The sequence below is a fragment of the Lissotriton helveticus genome, chromosome 2_1, assembly GCF_964261635.1.
Source record: "Lissotriton helveticus chromosome 2_1, aLisHel1.1, whole genome shotgun sequence".
NCBI lineage: Eukaryota > Metazoa > Chordata > Amphibia > Caudata > Salamandridae > Lissotriton > Lissotriton helveticus.
In genome coordinates, this window is record NC_136059.1 from 32,694,361 (window position 1) to 32,711,963 (window position 17,603).

General features: G+C 46.3%; 1 protein-coding gene across 1 annotated transcript in view; it reads right to left on the bottom strand.

The window, feature by feature from the left end:
• MSMP (microseminoprotein, prostate associated) overlaps positions 1–17,603 on the bottom strand; it is an 84,402-nt gene that overhangs the window by 25,409 nt on the left and 41,390 nt on the right. Inside the window, exon 2 of the mRNA XM_078677170.1 lies at positions 5,696–5,804. Coding sequence (XP_078533296.1) covers positions 5,696–5,804 — 109 coding nt within the window. The remainder of the gene's footprint in view (positions 1–5,695; positions 5,805–17,603) is intronic.

Below are 17,603 nucleotides of genomic sequence, written 5' to 3' on the forward strand. Positions count from 1 at the left end.
GAAACCCAGGTTTCTTACCGAGTCTACTGGCTCAGGAGGGGGGTTCAGTTCTTGAGGCCACCAGAGCTTAGAAGGTGGAAAGGCCAGTTGGTTAAAGAAGAGCACCTCGGTTTTCTCCGAGTTCAGCTTTAGACAATTTTGGTCATCCAAGCCGAGATGTTACTTAGACAGCGTCTAAAGTTGAAAAAGGCAGCCTCCGATTATTCTTTAAAAGAAAAAAGAGAAGCTGAGTATCGTCAGCGTAGGAGATCACCTTCACCCCCAGGGATTCGACCAAGGCTGCCACCGGGGAGAGGTATATATTGAAAAGGAGGGGACCTAATGCTGATCCCTGGGCAACCCCACAAACAAGGGGTTTCTGGGAAGAGAGGAAGGTAAGTAGGAAGATGCGTTGTGTCTTTTTTTCTAGGAAGGACCGGATCCAGGCAAGGGCTGTACCCTGAATTCCCAATTGTTTCAATCTCTCCAGGAGAATCGGACGGGCCACAGTGTCGAAGGCTGCAGAGAGATCCAGCAGCACAAGCATTGCTGTGCTGCCCTGGTCAATAGTCTCACGGGCACTCTCTGACACTTCTAAGACGGCAGTCTCCGTGCTATAGCCTGCTCTGAAGCCGGATTGGGAGTCGTGAATCTATTATTGGGTTCCAAGAATTCGGATAGTTGACTCTGGACTATCTGTTCAAGGATTTTTGATGGGCAGGCAGAACAGAGATGGGCCTGAAGTTGTTATACTCCTCAGGGTAGGCGTCCGGTTTCTTGAATTTAAACAGTAGGGAAGCCTATTTCCATGCTGCAGGAAAAATGCCTGAACTCTAAGAAGAGTTCCAAATTTGGTTCAGGGGGGCATTAAAACAGGGGGCAGGGACATTAAAAAACTGGGCCGGGCAGGGATCACCCGGTGACCCTGATTTACATTCTAATCGTTTTTTTAAGGAAGCCTCAAGAGAAAGAGGGTGGAATTCGGTCCAAGGCTCCGAACTGTCCAGCATGGCATTATGATCGGGCAGAGTCAAATTGGATGGGAGAGTAGCGTAGGTAGATTGAATTTTGTTCTAGAAAAAGTTTGACAATCCAGTGCAGAGGGAATGGGCTGGAATCACAGTGCTATCAAGAGCTGCTGGCTTAGTGAAGCACTGAGCAAGTTTAAAAAAGTTTTTGCTGAATTTCCAACTGATTTAATCTTGTGGGTGAAATAGTCCCGCATGGTACTTCGCTTAAGTTTACGGAAATTTTTAAGGGCCTTTCTGTAGTAGAGTATTGCTGCGGGGTCATATGATTGTCTCCAAGTGCACTCCAATGTTTTACATAAACCCTTCTCAGCTCAAAGGTCTGAGGAAAACCAGGGGGCAAATGGCCTCTTCCTAGAGGAAACGACTAGTCTAAGGGGGGCAACTACATCTAAGGCGTTGTCCACCCAACTATTAAAACTTGCTCTATCTTTATTTATTTATTTATTTACTTACTTACTTATATAGCACCTGAATCGACCCCCAAAGGGGTATCTCTGCGCTTGGGACAGACCGTGAGAGTATGTTGCAGCTACAGCTTGATCAGGAACAGAAAAGAGTAGTCTTGAGTAGGTTCCTAAATTGCAAATGACCAGTGCGTTGTCTCAGGGGTGTAGGGAGTTTGTTCCAATAGAGGGGGTCAAGATGAGAGAGGGCCTTTCCTCCTAATCTAGCCTTCTTTACTCCAGGGACCACAAGAAGATGTTTGGATCCCGAGAGGTAAATGGGACCTAGATTAAGCAACGCCTTATGGACAATGCAGCAAATTTTAAATCTTACCCGTTGGCGGAGAGGAAACCAATTAAGTTGCAAGAGGAGAGGGCGGGAAGCAGTCCTAGGGGGAGCATTGAGGACCAGTCGTGCCGCCGTGATCTGGGCTACCTGCAGTCTGCTGAGTGAGGCCTCATTGGCAGAGATCAGCAGACCGTTACAGTAGTCCAGACGGCTTAATACAAATGCCCGAGTCAGAGTTTTCTGGGTTGAGTCAGGGAGCAAAGGAAAAACAGCAAGCCCATTGTGTGGAAACAAGAGCCAGCTGTCTGGGCAGCATGCTCTTTCAGAATAAGGGCTTGATCCTAACGGATACCTAAGTTCTTAACAGTAGATTTGGGGGTAGGATGTAGACCGAAGTCGATCGGCCACCATTCAGGCGTCCATAAGGAAGGGGCTTCTCCAAAAAGCAGAATCTCTGTTTTCCCCACATTGCACTGGAGGAAATTACTCTACATCCAGTGTGAAATAGCTCTCATACCAGAGGAGACGGCCAACTGTACAGATGGATACATTTGTCAAATGGAAAGAGCAACGGAGTATCGTCGGCATAGGATATGGGGATAAACCCATGTGTCCTCAGCGACATAGATGTTAAACAGTGTGGAGCTCAAACATGGGCCCTGAGGTACTCCCGTGGGCAGTTCTATAGGGGTCGAACGGTACGGGCCTCAGTTGACGGTCTGGGAGCGAGCAGATAGAAAGCTCATTATCCACTGCAGGGCCGAATTTCGTAGTCCGATCTCCTTTAGTCTTCTGAGCAATATCCGATGTGGCACTGTGTCGAAGGCGGCAGACAGGTCCAACAGCACCAGACTCGTAGAGTGGCCCTTATCTAGGGTCATCCTGATGTTATCCGTGACCGCTAGCAGGGCTGATTCGGTGCTGTATTTGGGCCTCAAGCCGGACTGGGAGGGATCCAGTAAGTTCGACCTGGTTGGAGAGATGATTGTTGATATGTTTCTACAATAGTTTACTCAGAAACGGAAGGAGCGAAACGGGGCAGAGATTAGAAAGATCCGCCCAAGGGAGTCTTCATCTGGATTCCCTGACCACTTGAGGGGTCCGTAGGGAGTGCTGGTGTCACACTGTCTCTTGGACTTTGCTCCAGTTTCTCCTGCTCTCAGGGCAGGGCTGAGGCCTAGTGCTGCTGTGAGCAGGTTTAAAGTTGAATGGTATTAGTAGATGGTCCGACCACGTAAGTGGTAGGGGAGCCTCAACCATCATGTTGGGGTCATTAGTAAACATGAGATCGAGTGTGTGGCCGGCAGCATGCGTGGGGGCCATGACGCGTTGTGTAAAGTTGAGTCTGCTCAACGTATCTGCAAGTTGGTTGGCTTTCGCGCATATGTCACTGTCCACATGGACGTTAAAGTCACCTAGAATAGTAAAGTTAGGTATTTGAAAGAGAGGTAGGCTGTTATATCGCAGAAATCTGCTCGATGACAGGCCGGAGTGATAGGAGGTCTATGTACTAGGACCCCGGCCACTGAGACAGTGGAAGAGATTTTTACGCAGAAAGACATGGCCTCCGAGAGCCCTGTATGCGCGATCTTTCTACAGGAGATTTCCCAGCCCACCCTGAGAACGAGGGCTACCCCACCACCGGTCTTGCTGCCACCTCTGTTGACACAGCCTAACGCTCTTTTTCTTCACCCTAAGGCTCTGGTTCTTCACCCTAATACCCAGTTTCTTCACCCTAGGGCCCTGTTTCTTCAGCCTATCTCCCTGTTGCTTCACCCTAACGCCCTCTTATTCACCTTAATACCCTGTTTCTTCACCATAATTCGCGGTTTCTTCATCCTACAGCCCCCTTTTCCCCCAAATGCCCTATTCTTCACCCTAAAGCTCAATTTCTTACCCTAGTTCTCCGTTTGATGCCCCTAGAGCTAAGCTTTATCGCCCCTATCTTTAGCGCTGGTTTGTTGCACTTAAGTGACCACTCACCCCTCACAATAAACACTTCCTCTCTCTCTTGATTTTCTACAATGTGTGGCACTGTCTCCTCTGTGTGGCGCTGTCTCTGTGTGGCGCTGTCCCCTCTGTGTGGCGCTGTCACCTCTGTGTGGCGCTGTCCCCTTTGTGTGGTGCTGTCACCTCTGTGTGGCGCTGTCACCTCTGTGTGGTGCTGTCTCCTCTGTGTGGCGCTGTCACCTCTGTGTGGTGCTGTCTCCTCTGTGTGGTGCTGTCCTCTCTGTGTGGCACTGTCTCCTCTGTGTGGTGCTGTCTCCTCTGTGTGGTGCTGTCACCTCTGTGTGGCGCTGTCCCCTCTGTGTGGCACTGTCACCTCTTTGTGGTGCTGTCTCCTCTGTGTGGCGCTGTCACCTCTGTGTGGTGCTGTCTCCTCTGTGTGGTGCTGTCTCCTCTGTGTGGCGCTGTCACCTCTGTGTGGTGCTGTCACCTCTGTGTGGCGCTGTCACCTCTGTGTGGTGCTGTCTCCTCTGTGTGGCGCTGTCACCTCTGTGTGGTGCTGTCTCCTCTGTGTGGTGCTGTCCTCTCTGTGTGGCACTGTCTCCTCTGTGTGGTGCTGTCTCCTCTGTGTGGTGCTGTCCCCTCTGTGTGGCGCTGTCTCCTCTGTGTGGCGCTGTCACCTCTGTGTGGTGCTGTCCTCTCTGTGTGGCGCTGTCTCCTCTGTGTGGCGCTGTCCCCTCTGTGTGGTGCTGTCCTCTCTGTGTGGCGCTGTCTCCTCTGTGTGGTGCTGTCTCCTCTGTGTGGCGCTGTCCCCTCTGTGTGGCGCTGTCTCCTCTGTGTGGCGCTGTCACCTCTGTGTGGTGCTGTCTCCTCTGTGTGGCGCTGTCACCTCTGTGTGGCGCGGTCCTCCTTGTGTGGCGCTGTCTCCTCTGTGTGGCACTGTCACCTCTGTGTGGCGCTGTCTCCTCTGTGTGGCCCTGTCCCCTCTGTGTGGCGCTGTCTCCTCTGTGTGGCACTGTCCCCCCTGTGTGGCGCTGTCCCCTCTGTGTGGCGCTGTCTCCTCTGTGTGGCACTGTTCCCTTTGTGTGGCGCTGTCTCTGTGTGGCGCTGTCCCCTCTGTGTGGCGCTGTCCCCTCTGTGTGGCGCTGTACCCTCTGTGTGGCGCTGTCCCCTCTGTGTGGCGCTGTCCCCTCTGTGTGGCGCTGTCCCCCTTGTGTGGCGCTGTCCCCTCTGTGTGGCGCTGTCACCTCTGTGTGGCGCTGTCCCCTCTGTGTGGCGCTGTCCCCTCTGTGTGGCGCTGTCACCTCTGTGTGGCGCTGTCCCCTCTGTGTGGCGCTGTCTCCTCTGTGTGGCACTGTCCCCCTTGTGTGGCGCTGTCCCCTCTGTGTGGCGCTGTCACCTCTGTGTGGTGCTGTCCCCTCTGTGTGGCGCTGTCTCCTCTGTGTGGCGCTGTCCCCTCTGTGTGGCACTGTCCACTCTGTGTGGCGCTGTCCCTCTGTGTGGCGCTGTCTCCTCTGTGTGGCGCTGTCCCCTCTGTGTGGCGCTGTCCCCTCTGTGTGGCGCTGTCCCCTCTGTGTGGCGCTGTCTCCTCTGTGTGGCGCTGTCCCCTCTGTGTGGCACTGTCCACTCTGCGTGGCGCTGTCCCCTCTGTGTGGCGCTGTCACCTCTGTCACGTGCCTCCATCACACTCCCGGTGCACCTGATGCATTCCTGGCTCTCTCTCACGCCCCGGTGTGCTCTTGGCCTCCCTTTGCATCTCGGTGGTCTTCATGTTCTTCACCCTCACAAGAGCTGGTGCTCCCCTCTGTGCCACTCTCCTCTCCTGTCTCCTGTCTCTTGTCCCGCCCCCTGTGCTGTCTAATCTTCCATGCCCTGCAGCGCCTGGATACCCTCAGGGGTGATGAGCGGCGCTATACAAATCCAGATTGATAGATTGAAGGTTGATGAGTCCTTCTCTAATACTGCCCCTCCCCCCCCCCCCCCCCCAGTATAATCAGGTCACTTACATTTCACAGCATCCCACGCCGATGGGGTACAGGCAGGTGCAGAGCAGGCAGTCAGAGCTCAGCCAGGACTCCCCCAAGGTGAACTCCTTCCCGTCGAAGTCACAGGGCACTGCAAGGACAAAAGAGGCATTAGTGCACACTCACTAGTGCACACTCACAAGTGCACATCACAGAGCACTGCAAGAACATGGGAGGTGTTAGACAGTGCACACTCACAAGTGCACACTCACAAGTGCACGCTCACAAGTGCACATCACAGATCACTGCAAGAACAAAGGAGGTAATAGTGCACACTCACAAGGGCACCTTAACAAGTGCACAGTCACAGGGCACTGCAAGGACAAATGAGGCGTTAGTGCACACTCACTAGTGCACACTCACAAGTGCACATCACAGAGCACTGCAAGAACATGGGAGGTGTTAGACAGTGCACACTCACAAGTGCACACTCACAAGTGCACGCTCACAAGTGCACATCACAGATCACTGCAAGAACAAAGGAGGTAATAGTGCACACTCACAAGGGCACCTTAACAAGTGCACAGTCACAGGGCACTGCAAGGACAAATGAGGCGTTAGTGCACACTCACTAGTGCACACTCACAAGTGCATAGTCACAGGGCATTGCAAGGACAAAAGAGGCATTAGACAGTGCACACTCACAAGTGCACATTCCTATCAGGAATGTGGTCTGCAACGCATCCGGAAAGGGAAGGGGGCAAGGTTAATCCACTAGAAATTACCCCGGAGGAATCGCAGAAGTGATCTAGTGGTGGACAACCATTTACTCTTAAATATTTTTTTATAACTTTTTAATCTTTTACAAGAACTACTGCCTAGGCTGCTACAAATATCTTTTTTAACCTAACTTTTTATTTTTTTATTTTTATTGATGTTGGTCTTTTTGTAATGGTTTTTATTAACTGTACAATAAAGTATTACTTACTTACTCACAAGTGCACACTCACAAGTGCACTGCAAGGACAAAGGAGGTGATAGGCAGTGCTCACTCAGAACTGCACACTCACAAGTGCACATCTCAGGGCACTGTAAAGACAAAGGAGGCGTTAGGCAGTGCACACTCACAAGTTCACACTCACAAGGCACTGCAAGTACAAATGAGGTGATAGACAGTGCTCTCTCACAAGTGCACACTCACAAGTGCACACTCACAGGACACTGCAAGGACAAAGGAGGCATTAGACAGTGCACACTCAAAGGTGCAAACTCACAAGTGCATAGTCACAGGGCACTGCAAGGACAAAAGAGGTGATAGACAGTGCTCTCTCACAAGTGCACACTCACAAGTGCACACTCACATGACACTGCAAGGACAAAGGAGGCATTAGACAGTGCACACTCAAAGGTGCAAACTCACAAGTGCATAGTCACAGGGCACTGCAAGGACAAAGGAGGCATTGGAAAGTGCACACTCACAAGTAAAAACTCACAAGTGCACTGTCAAAGGGCACTGCATGGACAAAGGAGGCATTAGCCAGTGCACACTCACAAGTGCACACTCACAAGTGCACACTCACAGGACACTGCAAGGACAAAGGAGGCATTAGACAGTGCACACTCAAAGGTGCAAACTCACAAGTGCATAGTCACAGGGCACTGCAAGGACAAAGGAGGCATTGGATAGTGCACACTCACAAGTGAAAACTCACAAGTGAACTGTCAAAGGGCACTGCAAGGACAAAGGAGGCATTGGATAGTGCACACTCACAAGTGAAAACTCACAAGTGCACTGTCAAAGGGCGCTGCATGGACAAAGGTGGCATTAGCCAGTGCACACTCACAAGTGCACATCTCAGGGCATTGCAAAGACAAAGGAGGCGTTAGACAGTGCACACTCACAAGTTCACACTCACAGGGCACTGCAAGGGCAAAGGAGGCGTTAGACAGTGCACACTCACAAGCTCACACTCACAGGGCACTGCAAGGACAAAGGAGGTGATAGACAGTGCGCTCTCACAAATGCACACTCACAAGTGCACACTCACAGGACACTCACAGGACACTGCAAGGACAAAGGGGGCATTAGACAGTGCACACTCACAGGTGCAAACTCACAAGTGCACATCACAGATCACTGCAAGAACAAAGGAGGCATTGGAAGGTGGTACGTTGATACAAATGGCGGCTTTATGTTTTTGATAGGGTGTTTTATTCAACAACACCAGAAACCGGCAACAGTGCAAATCATAAAGCCAAATTGTTGCTTTCTAAACTATCAAATTGATTACTAGTCTCCATGCAAAGACTAGAGGTGTGTGGTTTTATGTTTTTAAGAGGATATTTAGGAATTTATGCCAAATGGAGTTCTATGAAATGAGTAGAAATGTTATTGATCCTGTTTGAACAGTGATTGTTTAAAACATGATTGAGGAATATAATTATTATTTGTTATGGATTTTTGTGCTGGAGGTATTGCAAAAAAATGTCTGTTTGACATAGGTAAATATTTGTAAAGTGTTTTACTTTTTAAGATATAGACAAATGTGAATTTAAGTGTAATAAACTTGGAATGAGAAATTGTATATATATGTACGTCAGTATATTGTAGAGTCTGTAAATAATTCAAATATTTTCTTTATATAGAAAACCGTCCTGAAGAAGGTGTCACATCGATAAAATCACCGAAACGCTGCGTCGACTGTTTGGTTTTTCTGTATATGAACGGTATATTGTTTTTAATTTGTGGAGGCTAATCCCTCTCTTTTTTTATAATAAATCTATGTTTTTTAAGTAACTTTTGTTTTCTTTTGAATTGTTTAATTATTGTTGGCTTTACTGACGTACTTAGATTTGATTTCGATTTGTATTTTCCTTGAGTCTATAGGCTGTTTATGTTTTTAATTAGAAAAATTTAAAGAGTGACATTGTATGTCTGGTGGAGGGACTTTTTCTATTTTTCAATATTTCAACCTGTCCCAAGTGGATTTCAAGGGTATCTCCGTTTGTTTTTGCTATGACATTAGAAAGTGCATTTTTTATTTGAGTGAGAGAAAAGAGAGGCTGAGAAAAAAAGAAAAAAAGTTTTTTCTTGATTCTCCCCTGGGGAACTCTGTACAAAACTGTTGGTTGCTGCATTAGAAAGTGCACACTCACAAGTGAAAACTCACAAGTGCATAGTCACAGGGCATTGCAAGGACAAAGGAGGCGTTAGACAGTGCACACTCACAAGTGCACACTCACAAGTCGACACTCACAGGTGCACTGCAAGGACAAAGGAGGCGTTAGACAGTGCACACTCACAAGTGCACACTCACAAGTCGACACTCACAGGTGCACATCACAGGGCACTGCAAGGACAAAGGAGGGATTAGTGCACACTCACAAGTGCATTGCAAGGAAAAAGGAGCTGATCGTGCTTACAAATATAATGTAACATAGCAACATGGAGCCTCACTGCGGTGCAGAGCCTAGCGCCTTGTTCACTGCCTCTAGCCGCCTCCCTCAGGGCAGGGGCCTGCAGCCTTCCCCTTGCATCCAGAGTTTCACTTTCACACCATGTGGAGGCCACATCAGGTAAGGAGGAAACACTCTCACACCACAGTACTACTACTCAGAGGAGGGCTTCCTGGGCTTTAAGTGGGCCGGGTCCCTCCGGGTCTCAGATCTGTAACTAATTAAAAATGGATGTTGTGGTTGCCAATCAGGTTCTAGTGTCATGTCCTCAACCGTACTGGTATTAACACTGATCGATTTCTGAAGAATGAATACAAAGGGTGCCATGGTAATCATTGTCAGCTATTTACTCCTGTTTATAGTTCACTTCTACTGATCCTATATTCCTTAGGGCGTTCGCTGTTTCCCTCATGCTGGGAAACAACCTTTACAACGCAACTTTTACAACGCACTACCATTACAACGAAACTTTTACAATGTAACATCCATTACAACGCATGCAATTACAACGCAACCATCTCAACGCATGACACTACAACGCACACCACTACAATTCATGTCATTACAACTCAGTCATTACAACGCATAACATTACCATCCAACACTTACCCTACTGTTGCAGCCCCTGGAGTTAGAATAGTAATTTTTACCCCTACACTATCCAACACTTACCCTACTGTTGCACCCCTGGAGTTAGAAGAGTAATTTTTACCCCTACACTATCCAATACTTACCAAATATGCAATGTAATGTTATGTGTTGTAATGGTATGCGTTGTAAAGGTATTATGCGTTGTAATGGAATGCGTTGTAAATGTAGTTTTTAAAATTTCGTTGTAATGCCATGCGTTGTAATGGAATGCGTTGTAATGGATGTTGCGTTGTAAAAAATGCATTGTGAAGGTATGCGTTGTAAAAGTGTGCATTGTAACGTCATACATCCCTCATGCTGCGCGCATGTATTCTGTTTCCTGGGTCACATTACTCTTGATTGTGCGCGCCTTGAACAGCGTCTCCTCCAGGTGTTTGCAGCTGGTCCTGAATGAGGGGTCTGGAGCGGGGGCTGAAGGGGGGCTAGTATCTCACAGCGCCTGTCAGTGGGTCATAAAGGGGTTCAGAATGCACGCCCATCCAATCCTTGGCCTCTCTGCACAGCGCACTGGCCTCAGTCATTAAAATACTGGTCAGGGGGCGCACTATGGCAATCACAGAAATGGTGTGCACCTCTTTAAGCCACGCCCCTTTTACAGACACCTCCTCTTTTTTATTCCACTTAAAGCCCTGAAATGTCACATTACAAGCCCCCCCCAAGTTATTACCGTGGAATTTTAAGTATTGTGAATTTTAAGTAATGGGATTTTTAAGCAATGGGGAACCTTGGGTGGTGGGAAACCCCTCAAAGCCAATCCTAGCACAACACCCACTCCACATTCACACTCCTGTTGTGATCAGCAGAGCTCTGATGCACTTGTGCACCAAAGATAAGTCGGCACTAAACTGTTACTACTCACTAATCCTGGTCTTCATCGTGAAATCTTTATTCGGCTGACCATAAAAGTGCACAATGAGCATTACATAAAACACACTTATGTAACACATGTGCTTAGTGACTAGTAATCAGCGAACAATTCTCAGGGATTAAAGCGCTTGGAAGAACAGCGCTGCTTTTGAAGGCGCCTAAAATACTGAGGGGCAGATTTACAAGCCCATTGAGCCACTTTTTCGTCACTTCCCATGTTAAAAATGACGCAAAAGTGGTGCAAGGGGCGCAAGGGGCTTGTAAATCTGCCCCTCGGGGCAGATTTACAAGCCCCTTGCGCCCCTTTTACGTCACATTTTTAACATGGGAAAAGTGACGCAAAAGTGGTGCAAGGGGCTTGTAAATCTGCCCCTTGGGGGCAGATTTACAAGCCCATTGAGCCACTTTTGCGTCACTTTTCCCATGTTAAAAATGATGCAAAAGTGGCGCACGGGGCTTGTAAATCTGCCCCCGAGTGCACAGTGGCTGTCAGTGACGTGGGAGGTGCCCCGCACACCGGCCCTCCTTTCATTCTTGGTAACTGTGGGGTCCGCAGTGGGTTCGCCATGGTGGAGCGAAGGCCTCGGGCGGGTTGCGGGCCCAGGCCCGGTTCCTTTGATCCAGGGAGGGCACCTCGTGTGGCTTCGGACACCCCACACAGTGTCTTCACCTGGACAGGCTCTCTGGTGGGAAGTGAGTGTAGAACAGGGGTCTTGAGAGCTACCTCTGACTAGTGAAAACTGCTTGTGCGATGCCGAAGGCCACTCGTGCAATTTTGACTCAGGCCACAATGGCAGGACTGCAGCGTGCCAGTGAGAGCGAGGTCTTTGGGGCTGTAGAAACATGTGTGCGTGTGAATGGGATATATGTGTATGGGTGACTGAGAGCCTGTGTTGTATGTACTTGTGGCACAGGACATACCCTTTGCCATGTGACACCGTTACATGTATAACACAAACATACAATTATTTTCGTAAATGGGAGAAATTTAAAGTGCAGCAAAATGTTCTGTAAAAATGTACATAATACATTTCGGCACTTAAAATGTCTCCCACCTCAAATAATGGCTGTATTTTTATATAAATGACGCCATGTCTGCCAGCCACTGGGAGCGAGATGCCTGCTGTGTGTACAGGTGACACTTTGAAGTGGGAGAAAATTTACCGGAAGAGTTAACTTTATGTTTAGATGCATTACATAAGACTCAACGGGCCTTATTTACGATAAAGTAACCCAACGCGGTGCCACAAGCCATTCGGCTGTGCTGTGGTGCGTCACTTTCACAGCACAGGGATGCGTCATATTTGCAACATTATGATGGATCCCTGTACTCTCCCCTGCGCCAGCACACGATTGGCTGCCATGCTCCAACGCAGGCACCCGTGCACCATGGTGCACCCCGGTGCAAGGGTGCCTGCGTTGCTGGGATGATGGTTTTTGTGCAGGAAGGGGCACCTTCCTGCACTAAAATAATCCCAGGAAGTTTGTTCCTTTTTCTATGCATCCTTCAGAGCCCAGCACGCATAGAAAGAGGGAAAAAGGACGGGAAATAAAAGTATCTTTCCTCTTTGCGCCTCCATGCTCCTAGGATTCTGATGCATTCCGAGGTTTGCGAAACCTTGTAAATCTGGAAATGCATCGGAATCCCTGAGTGTTGCGCGTGAACACCCACAGCAATACTCATGAAACGCCCCTTTCACGCAAAGTGCTACATGAAAAGGGGGCGTATTTACAAGGACACGAAAAGCCATGCAGGGTGGCTTCAGGTGTCCTTGTAAATATGGAGCACCACACTGCGCCGCCGGTGCAATAAAAAAAGTGACACACCCATGGCACACGGGGTTTGTAAATATGCCACCTCATTTACATACTCTCCCATTTCCAAGTGCCACATTCACTAACAGGTGGCAGCTTACTCCCAGTGGCCTGTAGACACTGTGCCATATTTAAAACAGAAAAACAAAACCATTTGTTTAAAATGAAGGAATTTAAAGTCAAGAAACATGCTTCACAAAAAATTGAAAAGGAGGGCTGAGGGATCACCTCAACCTAAAATGGTGCACAGCTCTAGACAAATAATGTCTCGTTCAGTGTAATCAATTTAGACCACAATGATTTGATCAATGATAAAACTTTGTTAGTGGAAATTTTCTCTCATTAAATTTTATAATTGCAAATTGTTCAAAAGCATTAACAAAACAATGTGTCTGTAAGCTACTTGCTTCAAAAAATATTTCCAACTATTACATTATTCACTGTATTTCAAAATGTTGCCATCCATATACAATATATACATTTTCACAAAAAAGGACGCTCCCAATGCATTTCGGGTTCGTGTTTGAACCCTTCGTCAGGGGATGGCTGTAATGTCCAATACTTGTAGTAACTAATGGTAATATGGTCCTCCGTTGGAATCTACAACACAACAGGGTCATGGTTACAAGGGTATATTAGGAGAATTTGCACTCTACTAACAAAAGTGAAAGTATAAAAGTGTGAACATGTAAAAAGAGAAGCTGTGCTCTGTCCTACGAGCGATATAAACTAAACTGTGGACCAGTGAAATACACAACTGTGGTAGCCAGTGGATGAAAGTCAATATTCAACTGTGCACAGTGTGCAATATAAAGGTGATAACGGTATGTGAAGTCGTGTTATGATAAACACAAGGTAAACATCCGTAAGCATGCTGCTGCGAACGTGCCCGTGAACGAATCAAACCACGCAACCTTTGTGTATAAAGCGACATAAATCTGGTATAAATGCTTACCCAGCTGGGCAAATAATCAGTCTAAAGAAACAAAGAGACAGGCTGTAAGGGGCAATGAGAATAATATAGATGCGCGTTATCAGCTATTAAGGGATTTCCCTTACCCGTATTCCAAAATAGAAGAACAACCAGGTGATGTTTGGGAGGTGTTCAAAATTTCACGTCTCCTGTAGTTAAAAAGAGCGTGATGTTATTTGCAGGACGTTAACCTGAGTATGCAATTCGATGCAACCCGCCAAGGACCCACTCCTCACCTCGCGTAACGACAATATCAGCTGTCTCCAGCATTGCTAAGCTGCCCTCGTCTTCGTACTGTGAAACCGCTCTACAACCAAGAAATATCGTCAGACTCGATACCCAAGTTTATAAGATATAAGGTGTCCGCAAAAAGTGGTGTTTTAACTCACCAGTTTCTACGCAAAGCTGCCGTTCTGTCAACAATTCTATCGCCGTGTTGTTCCGCTCTAAATCCAAACTCCGCGTCTACCAAATAGCCTTTGCGCATTTAAAGGGACTGCTCATTTATGCAGAGTGTAGACGAGCTTATTTCAAGAAAACTTTATTGGTTACGAAACAATTGCATGCTATGTGATCTGTCAGTTTCACCGCAATAAGTCCAACATTGTCGTTAGCATATGTATGATTCTAATTGCCGTGAATAACAAAGATCACAAAGGTGCCAAACAATTAGTGCGGAGTGTATCTCTGTGAGAAGGTCTATAGAAGGTTTGAACAGTGGCTAAGTACCCAGCGCTACGGATATGTCAATAGTATTAATAATGTCAATGCTCTCAATCAAAGCGAAAATAGCGCAAGTGTAAAAATGTGACATGAAATCAAAGGGAGCAAAGGGAGAAAGGAAACAGATCGAAATGAGACAAATCTAGGGAAGGCAGAGTGCAAATTCTTTACTTGAAACGTGAATCCTATACAGATTACAACCATCTAAGCAATTTTATAGAAAGCAAATCATCTCATAATGATCGTTTAGTCCCCCGAGGGTAACGGTCCCCAAGGTTTTAATCCAGTGAGTTTCTCTTCTGGCTAAACTGGTGTTAATGTCTATGCCTGGCCCTGTCCTCATCTGTTCTAGAACCGTAAACCGCAACTGAGGTATTGTGTGACATGTCTTTTGCCAATGTACTGCTAGTGGGGAAGTTGTATTGTGATTGCGAATTCTGCTCTTGTGCTCGATTATCCGGGTCTTTATGTTCCGACTTGTCCTCCCTACGTAAACTAGCCCGCAGGGGCATTTAATCGCGTATATGACTGACTCTGTGTTACAATTAGATGTATGTGACAGTTTTATTGATTTACCGGCATGTGGATGCATGAATGTGTCACCTATTATAACATTGCTGCACTGGCCACAATTGTGGCACTTTCTCATGCCTTTGAATTGCTGTCTTGTGTCCAAATGTTTATGTTTTAGTAATTCACGTAAATTCCTAGATCTTGTGTGTGCGAATAGTGGTACATCCCAAAAGATGTTAACAAAATCCGCTTCATGCTCAATGATCTCCCAGCGTTTTCTGATGATTTTCTTTATTTGAGAAGATTGGCTTGAGTATTTCAATACAAAAACTTCACGTTGTTGAGTTTTTTTACTGGTAGGTTTCAAAAGTTCTTCCCTTCTTTTAGAAAGAATAGTTTGTTCAGCTTGAATGAGTGTTTGAGAGGGATATCCTCTAGCTTTATATCTTTCCATCTGCTTGTTCATTACCGTGCTGCAAGTGTTTTCATCAGAGGTGATTCTCTTGATCCGCATGAGTTGTGAGACCGGAAGATGTTGTTTCAGTGAGACAGGATGTGCACTTGAAAAGTGCAAGGCGTTGTTCACATCTGTGGGTTTCCTATAAACCGATGTTACTAGACCTGAAGGTGTTTTAACGATTTCCACATCCACAAAATGTATGCGATCATTGCTGATTTAATGAGTGAATTTAATCCTGTGGTTGTGTTGATTCAATTCTATAATGCATTCTGCTAGAGGACTTCTCGGACCTCTCCAGATCAGAAGTATGTCGTCAATGTAACGAAAAAATGCCAGCATGTGTGTTTTCATCGCGGGGTTCTGTAGAATGTGAGTGTATTCAAAGTGAGCCATAAAGGTATTTGCGTAGGAAGGAGCCCCAGGAAACCCCATTGACGTTCCAGTCTTTTGTAAATAATATTTGTCCTGCCATGTAAAATAACTGGTATAATAAAAAATGAAGTAATTCAAGGAGAAAAACAGCTTTTCAGAAGGTAAGGGTGATGCCAGCAATCTCCACTCCACAGCTTCCAAGCCTTCATTAGGTGCTATAGAGGTATATAAAGCTGTTACATCAATTGTGCACAGGACAATATCTAAAGTGAAAGATTGTCGAATAGACTCCAACTTTAATAGACAGTCAGTCGTATCTTTTATGTACGTTTCCCATGTTTGCACTAAGGGTTATATGTGGTAATCGATGTAATATCCCATGGCCTCATGGATGGAATTGCATCCAGCTACAATAGGACGAAATGGTGGTCTTAACTTGTCCTTATGCATTTTCGGGAGCATATAAATATGTGGAATCCTCGGGTATTGGTTAATTAGAAATTTGCCTGTGTTTTAATCAATAATGCCATCATTCACTGCTTTCTCCTTGAATTACTTCATTTTTCATTATACCACAGTTATTTTACATGGCAGGACAAATATTATTTACAAAAGACTGGAACGCCAATGGGGTTTCCTGGTGCCCCTTCCTACGCAAATACCTTTATGGCTCACTTTGAATACAATTGTAGAGATGAGGCGTCATCTATGCCCCTGCAGGTTGCACTGCTAAAAGCGCCATCATGGCAGTTTTGTTCACAGTCCTTTTTAATCACTTAATCTTTGTTAACAAGTTTCTCAACATTTCTTTTTCGGTAAAACTGTGTTAATTCCAACCCCACGCCTCATCTCTACAATCGTATTTACTTGGTGTCGTTTGGGCAAAGGCACCCATGCAGGTTTGCACGCTCTCTTTGATTAAAGGATAATGTTTGGATAAATACATAAACATGGTGTGCATCCCAACCCCCGTAATCATCACTTTGAATAAACTCACATTCTACAAAACCCCACGTGGAAAACACACATGGTGGCATTTTTTCGTTACATTGACGACATACTTCTGATCTGGAGAGGTCCGAGAAGTCCTCTAGCAGAATGCATTATCGAATTGAATCAACACAACCACAGGATTAAATTCACTCATGATATCAGCAATGATCGCATACATTTTTTGGATGTGGAAATCGTTAAAACACCTTCAGGTCTAGTAACATCGGTTTATAGGAAACCCACAGATGTGAACAACGCCTTGCACTTTTCAAGTGCACATCCTGTCTCACTGAAACAACATCTTCCGGTCTCACAACTCATGCGGATCAAGAGAATCACCTCTGATGAAAACACTTGCAGCACGGTAATGAACCAGCAGATGGAAAGATATAAAGCCAGAGGATATCCCTCTCAAACACTCATTCAAGCTGAACAAACTATTCTTTCTAAAAGAAGGGAAGAACTTTTGAAACCTACAAGTAAAAAAACTCAACAACGTGAAGTTTTTGTATTGAAATACTCAAGCCAATCTTCTCAAATTAAAAAAATCATCAGAAAACGCTGGGAGATCATTGAGCATGAAGCGGATTTTGTTAACATCTTTAGGGATGTACCACTATTCGCACACACAAGATCTAGGAATTTACGTGAATTACTAAAACCTAAACATTTGGGCACAAGACAGCAATTCAAAGGCATGAGAAAGTGCCACAATTGTGGCCAGTGCAGCAATGTTATAATAGGTGACACATTCATGCATCCACATGCCGGTAAATCAATAAAACTGTCACATACATCTAATTGTAACACAGAGTCAGTCATATACGCGATTAAATGCCCCTGCGGGCTAGTTTACGTAGGGAGGACAAGTCGGAAGATAAAGACCCGCATAATCGAGCACAAGAGCAGAATTCGCAATCACAATACAACTTCCCCACAAGCAGTACATTGGCAAAAGACATCTCACACAATACCTCAGTTGCGGTTTACGGTTCTAGAACAGATGAGGACAGGGCCAGGCATAGACATTAACACCAGTTTAGCCAGAAGAGAAACTCACTGGATTAAAACCTTAGGGACCCTTACCCCCGGGGGAGTAAATGATCATTATGAGATGATTTGCTTTC